The sequence below is a fragment of the Ruditapes philippinarum genome, unplaced genomic scaffold (assembly GCF_026571515.1).
Source record: "Ruditapes philippinarum isolate M1 unplaced genomic scaffold, ASM2657151v2 ctg315_1_1_1_1, whole genome shotgun sequence".
NCBI lineage: Eukaryota > Metazoa > Mollusca > Bivalvia > Venerida > Veneridae > Ruditapes > Ruditapes philippinarum.
In genome coordinates, this window is record NW_026854342.1 from 176,938 (window position 1) to 194,406 (window position 17,469).

Here is a 17,469-nt window from a genome sequence, read left to right on the forward strand (position 1 = left end):
TTTAAAAAGAAATAATAAATGAAAAATAAAGTAATAAAATACCTATCACTCTTTCTTCCAGACATATTAAAGACTTGGTATGAATTACTTGAGTTTTGTTTTTTTAAATATATTTTGTGTCTTCAATAATAGTAATTTTTTATTGATCTGAGTCAGTAGTTTACTCAAAAGACCTAAATTATATTATATTTCCAGGAGTAGTTTTGTTGTTGGGCTTTAACATCGCACCAACACAGTATAGGTCATATGGCGACTATCCAGCTTTACTGGTGGAGGAAGACCCCAGGTGCCCTTCTGTACATTACTTAAGGCAGAAAGGAGCACCTGAGTAGAGAGAATGACATTCCGTAAGCTAGCTGGACTATTATAAAGCTTCCTCACATGAAAGAATCCAAAGTTTGTGTCAGGATTCGAACTCACAGTGATGAGGGGCAAGTGGTTTGAAGTCAACTTCTATTACTACTCCGCCACACATGCTCCCAGTTTTGGTAGTCAATTAACTAATTACTGGGTAGTCAATGAACTATCAGGTATTTCAAAAAACAGCAGGATGGGGTTAATGCAAACCAAGCCAGGCATTCCAGCAAAGAGCACTAAAATCATATGCTCACAAAAGTAACATTAATCTGATTAATCAACTATCTGTTTATTGTAATGTATGTTTATAAACACCAGCATGCTATCCTGCAATTCATTTCAATATTATTTAGATGGTTAAAAAAATTAAATTGCAAACAATTATGACATTTATACATCAATAAAATAAGACTTTTTCTACTCACAAAAATACATTTCAAAATATTAGTATGGGTGAAGGGTTAAAACACCATGCTGGTAGACTTTGGGGGTATACAATTTCAATGAAAACAGTTCAGTTACGAAGAAAATGCAAACCAAGTTTTGGATTATAATGTACTGATTACTCATGCGATGATTTATGTTGAATGTAACATGTTTATGATGTCATCTATGATGTCATTTATGATGTCATATTACATGAGTGACCTATACTAACTGTTTTACTTACCATTTTCTCAACAATTTGATATGTTATTCTGAAGTATTGGACACCAACAATTCTGTAATATAAATCATAATGCATTGTTACAGTAAATTTATATAGCCTAGACAAACTTATACTGTGCATAATCACTGCAAGTAATCCCCCTTATCCATTTAACCTGGCAAAATCCAGAAGTAGAGCAAAATTATGATAATTAAAACTAGTTGGTTAAAGTGATTAAATTAGAGGCTCACATAAAATGACTTTATTCAACTTGTTCAATTACTTCAGTATTGAACCTACACTCATTCAATATCCACTATATATATTGAATATACTCTATACAGTCAACTATCGTTATCTCGACATCGCTTTTCTTGATATTTCGTTATCTCGATGAAATCTTGAAAGTCCCGATTTTCTTCCTTCTTTATCTATATTGGAAATATTTGTTTATCTCGATATTTTTATTTCGATATTTTTAGTATCTCGATGTAAAATTTCAGCCCCAATAGTTATTTTCACACTATTATCCTTTGTTTATCTCGACTAATAGTTTTCTTTCATCTGTTCCCTTCAGACGTGTGAAAAACACAAACTAGACGATAATTGCTCAATAGCGCGTGTCATAATCATGATTATGTTTGTAACAAGTTTAGCTGTTATTATAAAAGTTAATAATTAGCGTGTTGACTTATGTCCAAAATGAGTGAATCTTACATTCTTTATAAATAATTGTACACTGTATCAATTCATTATGACTTTAAATGTAAATGAAATAGTAAAAGTATAGAAATGCTATCGTTGCAATATTGTTTCACAACATCACCTCCAAATCAATCAGCCGTCGAACAATCTCAAGAAAGACCCGATAAATAACCCTGGAGGATTATCTGAATCAACCACCCAATCACTATATTGGTGTATTACTGAGTAAACCTCACTATGTGATTTTATCGCAGGCACCCGTATTTCCGCTGGTTAACATCCGCAAATGTTACTTTGTTAAATATTGACTAGGCCTATGGAAACAAAACATGGGGATATCATAGTTTATTTGACATAAGGTATGCACATGTCTTTTGTAAAAATCAGTTTCTGCATTATTAAAACCCTAATATGTTTATCTTGACATTTCGTTATCTCGATATTTTTTGGACGGTCCCGATGACTTCGAGATAACGAGAGTCGACTGTATATATAGAAGTAGTAACTTACTGTTCATAAAGTTTAGTGTAAAAGATGACGGCATGATGAAGGTCTGTATTGAGCAGGTTCGTCAGTTCCAGTAGGCCCTGTATAATATCTTCCTCTGTATCAACGTGCGTATGCTGTCGACAGCGCTTGTGAGTACGATCATACCACTCCAATGTACTTTTCTATATATAAAATAACAAGAACTGTTCCTGAAACATTATTAGGTATAAATTTTTTTGACTAGCAACGATTTATATACAGCCATATAACCTATTGTTAATCTTTATAACAAATCTATGCACAGCAAACTTCCTTTATTAAAGGAAAAAAGGAATTTCTTTATAAGTTGACAGCAGCATTTATATAGTTTATATAAACGTCAGGATTATCCAATGAAAACTGACGTTACAAACATGCTGTATTGTAAGAATGACAGTATATTCCTCTACTGACAGCCAATTAGTGGTGTGTAACCAACCTAATTTACCAGTATATACTGACAACCGGATAGTTTGATCAGCTCTTCCTAATATTTTGAATATTCATCGTAAAAATGGGTAAAAGACAGAAAAAGGCCAGGTTGCATTTGTATACCAAATATCATAAGGCTGTGATGTTACAAACAATGTTAACCATTGACTATTAATGTCAAAAATTCAACTAAGTCAGTAAACAGGAAGTGGATAAGCGACAAAACTGAAATCAAATCCAACAGTATGGGACTATGACTTGTGTTTATGCTGTATACCAAATATCAAGAGACTGTAGAAAACTGTTACGAAAATTTCTTACCATTCACCATTAATGTTGAAAATTTAACTAAGTTGGTAAACAGGAAATGGATGAGCGACAGGTCTGAAATCGAATCCCACGGTATGGGACCATTGAGTGTTGATGCTGCATACCAAATATAAGGGGGCTGTGACAAGTAGTTGCAGAAAAAAATGTTACAAAAATATTTTCCAAACCTGCCCGCCACAAGACATTCACCATTTTATAACCCGAGTTTGCACCTGTTCTTTCTGCATACAAAATTAATATAATTATAAATGGTTGACTTATAATATATACTTAAACAGCCAGTTACAATGCTTCCAGACAATGTTTGTTTGTTGTTTGGGAATCCACTTTTAATGCCAATATTAAAATGCTTTTGTTTCAATCTGGGCAGTGACATTCCGCAAAACTGGCTTTCCTGAATCACTTACCAGTAATTACCAATTTCTCCACTAACTTTTAATCCCACATGATATTTGAATTAGCTGTGAGAGTTAAATGACCGTTACACACAATGTCCAAGATCTATTGTCATGGAGAAATCATGGCTCACTTGAGGATCTAACCAGTAACCCACAACTACTAATTGAGTTAAGTTTGTTTGTTTGTTTGTTTCATTTTACGCCTTTTCCCAACAGTATTTCAGTCATATAGGCAGGTAGTTTTCTAACCATTGTTCCTAGAGAGTTACACCAGTACCAGACTACCTTCCTCCGCGCTAAACTACCAAAGCATCTCCCGGGGATCGAACCCACGCCAGAGAGGTAACTGGATTAGAAGTCATCGACTCTAACCCCTCGACCACGGAGGCGGTTTAAGTGGGCAGACACAAAAATCAATGCAACAAGAGTATTGTCAAGATTCTAGGAACATTTTCTCTCTTACATATTACTAAAATCAATTTCTATACATGCAAATCATAAAGCAATCATATAAAAATCATGCTTATTTCCCTTCTGCTTTCATTTGTTATATGATTTAGCCAATCATTGTCATGTTTAAACTAATGAGACAGAAGAGAAAGTTTGACAGGGGGACAGATAATCAAATCAAATATGTCAAGATTTCTCAGAAAAATGCTACAGTAAGAGAAACTTCCACATAGTTTTTATATGAAAAATCATTGTTGGAAGGCAATTATTGCCTTCTTAGAACATTGTTTCCAATTTTATACCTACATTACTAATAAATGCCGAAAAGTCATGTTTTTCATTAGTTACTGTGCAAGAGCAAGATTCAAAATTAAATTCTTTTTTTTTTACAACCTAGTAACATAGTAAACAACATAAATATGTTGTATATTGTATGTTTTATTTTGGTCCAGCTGCAATTGACACGGGTGACTGTCAGGTTTTTCTGTTGTTAATTGGAAGATAATCTCAGAAACCAGTCTGTGGGTAATTTTCTAGACATAAGTAGATACTAGTACCAGTCATGATTAAAAATAATGCCAGCCCATCACATTATGCTACACACTGATCTGTCATGTGTTTCCTCAGGAAAGGATTTTAAAAGATTTCCTTATTTAAAATCTACATTTATTTAAGCTCCTGTGATTTTAGATATGTGACAATCTCTAATCCGCTTATATAAACATGGTAGGGCTTCAGGCAATTAACATCCAAATCAAGCCTCGTTAATTTCTGGTCTCGTTTTGGTAAAGATGGTTTTTGAAACAAATGTAGAAGACAGACAGCCAAATTACCCTTTCAGCTCACAGTCAAGCTCTATAATTTGTTTGTTTTTATTTTCACATGACACATACCTTTATAACATTTGTAATCTCAGGATGGAGTTCCTTGTGGAAAGGACATGTCCATTTAAACACTTCTAGTGAGTAAATTGCAGCGAGGCACTGTAGCATCCCATCGAGACGGAGCATTGCTTGACGGTTGTTCACTGGAAACGCATCTCGTTGTTTTTTAATCAGGGTCAGGGAATGATTGATAAAGTGTGTGAAGGATTCAGCAAGGCACTCCTCCTGGTAAATATAGTAACAATAGATCTATGTTAGACTTGACTTTTGTTAAATCAGTAAAAACAAACTTAAACACATGAAATCTTATATTGTTAGCTTGAAACTAAAAAGATTGTGTTTTCATAATAGAATGTTTTCTATTCCAGGGTTCATACAGACATCCAATGTCAAAATTTCAGCACTTTTTAAGCACGTTTTCCCATTTTTCAAGCACATTTTGTTGCACATATATCATTTGTGACCAATGATAAAGTAACTTTAAAACTTTTTAAGACTGTACGAAACCCTGCGTAATCCTTGTAAAAAGATATGATTTTAAATGCACATCTTTGTTCAAGTTTGCATACTAGCGAATGAAGTTTATATATAATGCACAAAAAGCTGTTTCTTGCTTTAATTTATATGGCTAAAATAGAAAAACAAGAACAAATTGTCAGAAAAATTATAACAAACAAAACGTGATTTAAAGAAATCAACAAGAGTTGTCATGACCATTGACATTGTGAACTTGATTACTTTGATATTGAATAGTGAAAAATGGTATCACTAAATAAAGATGCCTCTTAAAATGAAGATGAAAAATTTAAAAAATGTATTGCATCACCAGTATTATAGTAAAACAAAAATTGTCAGCCGTGTCACGACAAAACCAACATAAAGGGTTTGCGACCAGTATGGATCCAGACCAGCCTGCGCATCCGCGCAGTCTGATCAGGATCCATGCTGTTTGCTATCAGTTTCTCTACTTGTTATACGGTCTGTAAGCGAACAGCATGGATCCTGATCAGACTGCGCGGATGCGCAGGCTGGTCTGGATCTATGCTTGTCGCAAACCCATTATGTTGGTTTTGTCGTGACACGGCTCATTAATGTTAGTGTATATGGAACATAACACAATCATCAAATAACATAAAAATTATTACTTAGCATATTAGTGAAAGTCTATATTAAGAGGCAGGATCATGACTTTTCTACTTTTTGGCAATCATCATGTAGCTTATTTTGGGTCAGTTTCACCATTAGGAATCATTAATAATTGGGTTTCACATCATTTAAAGAAACAATGCCCTGCATCTTTTTTACATCATCGAAGGACATGATTTGTGTTAAGCTTCACCACAATAAAGTTAACATGTTTATGTCATTTAAAAGAATGAAACAAATTTTATTTATAACTTTGCGTTTATAGCCATAACTTACTGAATATTACAGCATAATTGATAAATTAAAATGAAAGCAATCTATATAATAATTAAAGCCTCAGTGACCTTGACCCCCACTGATTTTCAAACCACACCATAGGGTAGAAAACAATGCAACGCTTATTTGTTTTACCCTGATTTTAACATATTTTTGGTCATATCTTGACAGTTTGTCCACCTGACCAGCTTTCCTTGATAACTTACCTGTAATTACCTATTTCTCTGCAAGTAACCGACCAAATAATAAATCCCACATGAATTTTGAATCAGCAGTGTCAGAGACAAATGGCAACGAGACTCACTGTCCCTGATCCTGATTAATTGTCATGTAATGATGTACCTACGCAATGAATTTTTTATTTAAGAAAAAAAAAACAATAAAGTCTGTATTAAATTTGATGATGCTAAATGCATGACAAATTTTGACAGTAGAGTTTTGATATATGATTAAATTAGGAAGAGGTTCAGAAGAATAAATATCAAAGCTGTATGCCAAGATTCTCCTGAGAAGATTTCACTTTTTAAATCTGTTTTTTTTTTACTTCCTGTCACTTTTAGATAATGCATTTGAACAAATCTAGTAGCATTTCATGCATGGATTATATTAATTCCTGGCAATTTTTATTCAGTTTGGCCTGAAGGCTTGCATGCAGTACTGCCACCTATAAACAAGCTCCATCAAACCAAGCCTTCTTCAATTTTGTCATTCTTGGCAAACTTTACTGACACAAATCTGACACACAGCCATCTAGCATGATCTACCCAAGATTTAAATTTCATAAACACAATTAGGTCAAGGGAAATACAATGAGCAAGGTTAATGACTTAAAAGACAACTTTACACAGGGACATAAATGTATCAAAATATTTCCTGCCAAATAAGCAAAGTTGTGTGGGGAAAGTGGCACAAATACACTACTCTGTTTTACATAGTGCAAAATAACAAACACTGGATTAGAGGGAACACACAAGGAAAGGCAATAAAAGTACATTTAATTTATCAAATATTAGTATATTAAGAATTAAATCTTAGAGGTAAATATAATAAAACACAAGAAAAGTTAGTTTTGTTCTGTGTGACATCTTGTTTTTTGGGGATAGATCATCCCCTTAAAGGGACTCACTCAACTGAGGTTTTTAGACACAAAAAAGGACTAAAAATATTTTTCCGAGGTTTGTGTACTATTTGTTGTAGGTCTCAACCATTAGCTTGTGTGCACATTGTCAAATCATTCTCTCACAACGTTGTTCCAAAATTTTATTTTTTTTGCAGAGCAAACTGACCTCAGTGGAGCTCCTATAAGTGAAATATCTTAAATGGATTTGTCCATCTTTCAATCATACATCATTTTTTTAGGAAAAATTTCAAAACATGTGCTAAGATCAGAGAATTCACAGTTTTGCCTGCTGATTTTGGTGTGCACTGTGTGCACAGATTGCACATGTACATATTGTACTATCTGCTGAAAGACCAACATTAATACTGTATAATCTTGGCAGAAATATTTTTTTTATATATAAAAGTCCTGTCTTGGCAAATCTTTTAATTTTTTGTTTTTTGTTTTCAATTTCAATGAACATTTTGCTTGAAAAAAAATCAATACAAAAATTCCAATTCGACTAATGAGAGGATTTCTATTTAATTAAAACAATAGTCTTGCACATTTACAGAATTTTACTAGATTATAAAGATTAAAATAAGCTAATCTTTGTGTAATTTAAAAGTCCAATTATCTCTCTTTATAATGCTACATTTTCAGTTCTGTCAGATATCAGAGAGATTAGGTTTTGTCAAGGGAATAATTATCTAACAAAATCAGGAATACAAAATAAACTTTGTGACAGCAGGCTGACAATGTAAACATCTAAGTCTGTAATCTGATGGTAATGCAGATTGGTCACTTGTTTTTGTTCCATATTAAGTCACACAGCGATAGGATTAATGTCAAACGACTACTTTCAGGCCTAACTGGTAGGATAAGACCAATGTTGCCTCTTTTGCAGTATTCCAGAAACAAGGGGGCACCCCAGCAGAACTACTGACTTTCCATATGTTAGCTAGATCGCATCCTCACATGAAAGAATACATAGTCTATGGTAGGATTTCCACCCACAGCAGAGAAGGCAAATCACTTGAAGTGAATGGCATTAATCTCTTGGCAGTAAAACCTGTCAGGCTTCAAACTCTGCTGCCCAGTAAAACCTGTCAGCCTTTAAATCATACTGCTCAGTAAAACCTGTCAGGCTCAATTTTTCTGCCCAATAAAACCTGACTCCAAACTCTGCTGACCAGTAAAATCTTTTAACCTGAAAACTTTTCTGCCCAGTAAAACCTGTCAGGCTTCAAACTCTGCTGCCCAGTAAAACCTGTCAGGCTTCAAACTCTGCTGCCCAGTAAAACCTGTCAGGCTTCAAACTCTGCTACCCAGTAAAACCTGTCAGCCTTTAAATCATACTGCTCAGTAAAACCTGTCAGGCTCAATTTTTCTGCCCAATAAAACCTGACTCCAAACTCTGCTGACCAGTAAAATCTTTTAACCTGAAAACTTTTCTGCCCAGTAAAACCTGTCAGGCTTCAAACTCTGCTGCCAGTAAAACCTGTCAGCCTCCAAACTCTGCTGCCCAGTAAAACCTGTCAGCCTTTAAATCATACTGCTCAGTAAAACCTGTCAGGCTCAATTTTTCTGCCCAATAAAACCTGACTCCAAACTCTGCTGACCAGTAAAATCTTTTAACCTGAAAACTTTTCTGCCCAGTAAAACCTGTCAGGCTTCAAACTCTGCTGCCCAGTAAAACCTGTCAGGCTTCAAACTCTGCTACCCAGTAAAACCTGTCAGGCTTCAAACTCTGCTGCCCAGTAAAACCTGTCAGGCTTCAAACTCTGCTACCCAGTAAAACCTGTCAGGCTTCAAACTCTGCTACCTAGTAAAACCTGTCAGGCTTCAAACTCTGCTGCCTAGTAAAAACCTGTCAGGCTTCAAACTCTGCTACCCAGTAAAACCTGTCAGGCTTCAAACTCTGCTACCCAGTAAAACCTGTCAGGCTTCAAACTCTGCTACCCAGTAAAACCTGTCAGGCTTCAAACTCTGCTACCTAGTAAAACCTGTCAGCCTCCAAACCCTACTGCCCAATAAAACCTGACTCCAAACTCTGCTGACCAGTAAAATCTTTTAACCTGAAAACTTTTCTGCCCAGTAAAACCTGTCAGGCTTCAAACTCTGCTACCCAGTAAAACCTGTCAGGCTTCAAACTCTGCTACCCAGTAAAACCTGTCAGGCTTCAAACTCTGCTGCCTAGTAAAACCTGTCAGGCTTCAAACTCTGCTACCTAGTAAAACCTGTCAGGCTTCAAACTCTACTGCACGGTAAAACCTGACAGGCTTCAAACTCTGCTGCCTAGTAAAACCTGTCAGGCTTCAAACTCTACTGCACGGTAAAACCTGACAGGCTTCAAACTCTGCTACCCAGTAAAACCTGTCAGGCTTCAAACTCTGCTACCCAGTAAAACCTGTCAGGCTTCAAACTCTGCTACCCAGTAAAACCTGTCAGGCTTCAAACTCTGCTGCCTAGTAAAACCTGTCAGGCTTCAAACTCTACTGCACGGTAAAACCTGTCAGGCTTCAAACTCTACTGCACGGTAAAACCTGTCAGGCTTCAAACTCTGCTACCCAGTAAAACCAGTCAGGCTTCAAACTCTGCTGCCCAGTAAAAACCTGTCAGCCTTTAAATCATACTGCTCAGTAAAACCTGTCAGGCTCAATTTTTCTGCCCAATAAAACCTGACTCCAAACTCTGCTGACCAGTAAAATCTTTTAATCTGAAAACTTTTCTGCCCAGTAAAACCTGTCAGGCTTCAAACTCTGCTACCCAGTAAAACCTGTCAGGCTTCAAACTCTGCTGCCCAGTAAAACCTGTCAGGCTTCAAACTCTGCTACCCAGTAAAACCTGTCAGGCTTCAAACTCTGCTACCCAGTAAAACCTGTCAGGCTTCAAACTCTGCTACCCAGTAAAACCTGTCAGGCTTCAAACTCTACTGCACGGTAAAACCTGACAGCCTCAAAACCTTCCTGCCCAGTTAATCCTGTTTACCTTAAATACATGTTTTTTCTACCTAGTAAAACCTGTCAGGCTACAAACCTTCTGCCTGATTTTGCAAGGCACTTTGAACTTATTACCCCCGATAATATTCTTGCGTAACATTTGAAAAACCAATGAGTGTATGACAAAAATGGAAAAAAGTTCCTTTTTTTAGTAACTGAATACCATAAAAATGTTTTATTTCCTATCACAACTGATACACTACAGGAAATGCTCTTATGTTAACTTGGTATGATACTGAGTGATAAATGTATTCCCATAACAACAAAAGTCAATAAACATTTCACCCTTCACGCATTCCACTGTAATAATGTTTCTATTATCAGTTAGAACAATCATGGAAATGATTCCCATTTGAATTTGTATCCTGTTTAGCCATGAAAAAGTCAGCCAAAAATGGAAATGTTATTTACATATTCATGAATGATACAAGATATATTTGGGTGAGAAGTTCAACAAAAAAAACAACAATTTACTATGCCAAAAGCTTTTGGCAAAGTGAACAGGTTACTTCTCTTAAATGGCTTCCTACATTTGGACAAAGACAGGTATATCATTTTATTGATTACAGAAGTAAGAGGTTTTGGATTTTAATTGTATCAGAATTAAACAAGTCACATGAAACTGTCACAAAACAAGGTTTGCTGCCAGTATTTACAAATTAAGGGAAAAAACACAAAACTTGAAAAGGTCATAATTCTGCCAAAAATGATCAAATTAATAATCCTGACAATATATGCATTAGGCACTTGATAACAATCTTTCTATCACATTTGGAAATCCCTTGAGATATGCTGGAGTACATGCAATTGTCAATATCTAATAATTATTATTATAACCCAATCCATTTGAAAACTAAGAGGCCTTGTAAAATATTGTAAGACAATCCTTTTTTTAAACAATGAAGCCTTGTGAGATATTGTAAGACAATCCATTTGTAAACAAAGAAGCCTTGTGAGATATTGTAAGACAATCCATTTGTAAACAAAGAGGCCTTGTATAATATTGAAAGACAATCCATTTGTAAACAAAGAAGCCTTGTATAATATTGTAAGACAATCCATTTGTAAACAAAGAGGCATTGTAAAATATTGTAAAACAATCCATTTGTAAACAATGAAGCCTTGTAAGATATTGTAAGACAATCCATTTGTAAACAAAGAAGCCTTGTAAGATATTGTAAGACAATCTATTTGTAAACAAACAGGCCTTGCAAATTATTGTAATACAATCCATTTGTAAACCAAGAGGCCTTGCAAATTATTGTAAGACAAATCTATTTGTAAACAAACAGGCCTTGCAAATTATTGTAAGACAATCTATTTGTAAACAAAGAGGCCTTGCACATTATTGTAAGACAATCCATTTGTACACAAAGAGATCTTGTAAATTATTGAAAGACAGACCATTTGTACACAAAGAGGTCTTGTAAATTATTGTAAGACAATCCATTTGTAAACAAAGAGGTCTTGTAAAATATTGTAAGACAACCCATTAGCAAACAAAGGATGTAAGCTGCTCCAGATTACAAAATATGGTTAAAACTTGTACAAAACATGGTTGAAACTTGTACAAAACATGGTTAAAACTTGTACAAAACATGGTTGAAACTTGTACAAAACATGGTTGAAACTTGTACAAAACATGGTTGAAACTTGTACAAAACATGGTTTAAACTTGTACAAAACATGGTTTAAACTTGTACAAAACATGGTTTAAACTCTTATGAAGGACAAACACTCATTACAAGGAATAGACTATTAGTACATGGATACATATCACACGAAGGTCTCATATCTACCTTTAACTTGACTCCCTGAGTATTGATAGAACATATTTGTATTAAATGAGTTGTACAACAAATATACAAACATATTTTAACCAAAATAACATTCAGTGAGTTTGTTTATATATTATAAATGGTTACATTTTTTTTTCAGAAATAACTTCAAATCATGTTACATTACTCTTAAAGATTAAGAAACAACTTTGTGATTGTCACTATGGGTTTAAAGATGCATATAGATATGGAGTTAATGCACCTTTTTTCCTGCATTAACATCTGCAGAAGCACAAGGACACATGTAATGCACGAGCCCACAAAGGGGAAGGATATTTTAAGTATGAGAGCTACTGCAGATGCTTAATGTATAAAAAGATGTATTAACGCTATTCTTGCATAAAAGTGTACTTCTGATTTAGAAATTCCATGATTTCTTATGTGTTTTACTTATGAAAATAGTGATTCTGTATTGCTTTTAACATGCATTTGACAGTTACGTTTTGATAATAAAATTACAAGGGCTGTCACTGCAGTCTTTATATGGCTGCCTTGGATTCAGGCATATAAAAATATGTGTAAGAATGGCAGTATGCTTGCTTGAATTTATCAGTAAATGCATGCACAGTTTTATGCAAAAATTAGTGTTAACTTCAATTCTTCTTTAAAACAAACTTTATAAATAGGTATACCGTATATTCAAAAACTGTTCTCTTTTAATTAGTGGCCAAGCAATAAAAACTTTTATAAGGACATTATATTCTAATGGGTAATGTAAAAAAAAACAACAACTAAACATCTTATGTGACTTTTCAAACGTATGTGAATATGCAACTTCTACAAAACTGAAAAAAAAAATTCTATCCAAAAAAGTTCTGTGCAAAAATCGAAAAACATGTGTTTAGTAAGGCTGGTAACATGTATACTTTGTTTGTTCATTATAAAAATATTTTGTGAAACAACAGTTATCTGGTGCAAAAAACAACACAAGATTCTCTTTGAAAATGTTTGTGAGTGTTGCTTTCTTACCAATGTAAAGAGGTAAAGCTGCAAATTTTTGATAAAAAAAAAGAAAAGAAAAAGTGGAATTATTTATATATTTTTATCATTTCTTATTTTCTTAGATTTTGTTATTGTTCCTTTTTTAAACACATTCTCTATGAAAGACTGGTAAAGTAGTAACACATCATAACACGCTTAATGGCTTCACAACATTCAACTATTAAACAGATAGGCTAGTCAAGTGCATTGTTACACAATATATGCTTACACGTCATAAAACGTCAGATATGACATCAATAAACCAGATGATGTCAGGAAAATTTCTCCTACACTCAATGTATAGGTCAACATATTTTTATCAATTCTCTTTTTTATTAGCATGTTAGAATGGATAAAGATATTAACTTTTGTGCAATATACATGATATAGTATAATCATGCACGCTTTTCATTCAAATACTTTGTAAGAAATCACTCAGGCAATTATTGGCCTACGTGAGCAATTCCTACACATTTGAAGCGTGCATTATTCTATAACAATGCAATCAGAATTGATATCTATTTCCTGAATGTTTCTGGTAATAATCTGTTTTCTTAATATAATAATCACTTCCTGAACCTAATTCTGATGAGGACAAATGAGATCCAACATTTCACTGACCTAGATACATTATCAGACAACTTCACTAGTCTTGAAACGTAATTCTTTAAACAGCTGATGACAAAAACTTTAATTCACACATTGTATGATATTTATGAAATTACGTTGTATTTAAAATTTTGAATGCATTTTATCCAATAAAAACATAAAGATCTTAATGAACATTTTCTTTACAATCAAATAAATATAAATTCATATCAAAATTTCTTCTTGACATATATAGGACCTAAAACATCGAATGTACCATTTAGTTATATCTAAAAAAACTTGATATAGTCACTGTGAAGGTATCATAGTAAAAGTTTGGTTGTACTTCAGGATTAAATGGGGGGAAAACCCACACTTGCCAAGGTATAGATGACATTATTTTACTCATTATCTTTCTGGCATACAAATTATTATTGAATTAAACAAGAGTTTAATCATTATATCTATTATTACGATTCAATATGATAATTTACTGTACATCTCAGCAATACAACATAAAACATGACAACAAGACTATTAATTAGGCTTTATTTACCTCCTCCCGGGAGAGTGAAGTTGGTTCCCACAATTTGTCAAGCTCCTGAAGGAGACTGAGCAATAACTGATAATCTAACGGGTGGTCATAGTGCTTACGGCTGTAGGCCATCCAGCGACTAAATATCAATAGAAAAAAAGAAATATATAATAATGTCAGCATAATTGGAAAACATGTAAAAGTGAATTGGTCTACAAAGGGCACAATTTCCAAAAATAATTAAAATGTTGTTAAAAACAATAGAAATGTATCATTTGAATATTCTTATGGCTAATCACTTTTGGTTCCAGCAAGTTTATGATGGGCTTTTGAAGAAAGGTTGGTGTAACTAAAATTTCAGTACTTAAAACCGCATTAAGTCTGTTATACTTGTTTTGCTTTAATGTTAATTTGGCCTTGACATTTGGCAGAGACTGTATTGCAGTATTTCATTGACATATGGATTCTCAGGATAAATCAAATGACCATAGGCCATATGTTTGTGAGATGATCAATCAAGATCAGTCTAGACTGTGGATGCCACAGATCACTCTGAATGATTAACTGACAAAACAAGCAGCCATATATACTCATTACTCACCTCAATTTGTGTAATTATAAAAAAACGAAAAAAAAACATCATTACTGCTATCAATCATTTAATTGCTGCAGATGATGCACAAGATCATATTGCACAAATAAGTCATAAGGTTACCTACAATGATCTTATCCCTAACCCACACAAAATATCTTAAATGAACTTGTACAGTTTTTTCAATCTGGATAAAACCAATCATTATACATGTATTTATGGAAAAATTTCAAAATAAAATGTATGTACCGACTGAATAGTTGACAGTGCAGACCATGATCAAATGGCGCGGACACGCTGGTACACACAGAATCTTTTACCATCATGTCATGCATACATTAAATTTAAATCTTTGATTATCCTTGATGGTTTTTAAACTTCATAATACACAAGGGGCATGACAATTCTCATCCGGCCAAGACTAGAAGAAGATTTTTAAATACTTTCATAAAATATGATTTTCGTATAGATTTGTAAATATTTTGCATATCTAAGTGCCCCAAATGTGATGTTTTTAGGTTTTTAGACATCAGTGCAGCTCCTCTTATAAAAAAAACTTTTGTACAGCATTTGTTTTACTTCAATCGTGTAGGAAGTTATAGCTAAAAGGATATACCTTTCAATTTGTTCCTTGACCAGTAAATGTTTGTCCCTGAAGGGTTTGAAACCACAAGACCAGCAGGACACTTGGCCACATCAAATGTTCAAATCAAACAAAAAGTTTTGGAGATGTTGTTCAAAGAAATTGTGGATGATATATGACAGTAAAAGGACAATTCACATCAGGTGATCACAGAAGCTTTCTTTTGGCACAGGTGAGAAGAAAGATCATTTTCTTTCTAGACATGTTTTTTTTTTGTCACAAACCATTATAAATATCGAGTTCTAGTTTTACTTATTATACAAATATATAAACAGGTATATCAAAGAAAAAGGGATGTAATTACCAGACAGCTTGTTGTACAGGAGTGATGTCCCCTTGTACAGCATGTTGGTGAATGATGGTCTGTGCAGCTTGAGGAAGTTCTCCATGCCAACGATACGACCCCTCCTGTAATCAATGTATTATTGAAATAAATATGTTATAATTTGAAAATGACTAATATTTTTATACATGTATTAAAATGAAAAACTGTAGACTGTTGCTTTAAATGCATCCATTCCAGATTTTCATACAGTATGTCAGGTAAAACATGCAACACAATGTCTTTGTCAATGTAATGAAAAGAGTAATAGAAACAGCACATGACTATCTGATTTGTATGAGGGGGCATAGCATACCCAACACACAGTGTGGTAACTAGAGTCCAGGTTACTAATACATGCACTCCAGTTAACACACTGTGCATGTATGGGTATAAGATTTAACTCTGACACCTTTTAAATAGAAAGGTATCCAAACTATGATACAATGTCTCTTAATGACTTGATGATATTTCTTTAAATACTTAAGAAATCTTTGAATGACTAAATAAATCTTTAAATAACCAATGAAAATGACACTATAGAATGTTAAAATTTGGAAACCAATATTATAAATAGGAAAACATTACAGAAGTCAACTCTCAAGTTAAAACTTATAAATGTATTAAAAAATGTACTTTATTCATAAAAACACAATATGCCAACTCCAAAAGTCTTCATCAGATAAAGAGGACATAACTGTTCACTACCTTTTGCTAAAAGTTTTAATATTGAGATGTTGTCATTAGAGAGTACTCACAGTTTGCAAAACTATCCCTTACCTTGCACTTTCTGACCTCATGTTCTATGAATATGCTAATCAAGTCCTCATGTTGTCTCACATCTGTCCAATTGTCATCTTCTGGTATCCCACGATCCTCTCTGGTTGCTAGGGCCAACCGTAACCTAATTTGACCTTCAACATTTGACTTTGCTGTTCTACCTTGGAGTTGGTACCATTTCTCATGACCAGATGAAGGTATGTCCTAAAATAGAATTAACAAACGTGCAGTCTGATCAGGATCCATGCTGTTCGCTATCAGTTTCTCTACTTGTAATACGGTTGGTAAGTGAACAGCATGGATCCTGATCAGACTGCACGTTTGCGCAGGCTGGTCTGGATCCATGCTGGTCACAAACGCACTATGTAGGTTTTCTCATGGCACGGCTAAATTATTATAATTATTCACAAAAAAAAACATATTATTATCTTGGATTATTATAATTACATTTTTGGATCGCCAGAATAATATTAAAACAATCATAATATCACCTCCTTACCACAATGATGTCTTGGCCATGTAGTGATCATCATAGCTCGACTTTTTCTTCAAAACAGACATTAGCTAAAAAAATGACCCTTATCCATATCATTCTATCGAACATCAAAATGACAATAAACAGACGGCATTTCAACCATCTTGCATTATTCATGGCAACAATTTGCCATCATCTTAAAAAACTTCTCGGGCACCATTCATTTGTCGGGATTCATTAGCAGACGAAAGAACAAATACATTTTTTTTATGGCTACATTAAGACAAATTGTTTACTGTGTCACAATTATAAGGATTCTATTTACATGTTCTTCACATCGTTCTAAATGATTTTTCACATTGGAGACAGAAACACTTCAAACATGATTGGTGACGGAATCGTGCTATCATTTGATGGAAAAGATGATGCTTAAGCATGATGACTAAATATTTCTTAGCA

The 17,469-nt window shown here is 34.0% G+C and overlaps 1 protein-coding gene across 6 annotated transcripts in view; it reads right to left on the reverse strand.

Moving 5' to 3' along the window:
- The window catches only part of LOC132739868 (BAI1-associated protein 3-like), a 105,278-nt gene that overhangs the window by 21,736 nt on the left and 66,073 nt on the right, over window positions 1-17,469 (reverse strand). For 5 of the 6 annotated variants that reach the window (XM_060727683.1, XM_060727682.1, XM_060727678.1 and 2 more), the window contains 7 exons: window positions 16,536-16,739; window positions 15,738-15,841; window positions 14,220-14,337; window positions 13,064-13,081; window positions 4,743-4,958; window positions 2,222-2,382; window positions 1,028-1,079 (listed from right to left, as the gene is read on the reverse strand). In XM_060727683.1, the coding sequence (XP_060583666.1) occupies window positions 1,028-1,079; window positions 2,222-2,382; window positions 4,743-4,958; window positions 13,064-13,081; window positions 14,220-14,337; window positions 15,738-15,841; window positions 16,536-16,739 (873 nt within the window). The remainder of the gene's footprint in view (window positions 1-1,027; window positions 1,080-2,221; window positions 2,383-4,742; window positions 4,959-13,063; window positions 13,082-14,219; window positions 14,338-15,737; window positions 15,842-16,535; window positions 16,740-17,469) is intronic. The other variant, XM_060727680.1, reaches the window with a different exon arrangement.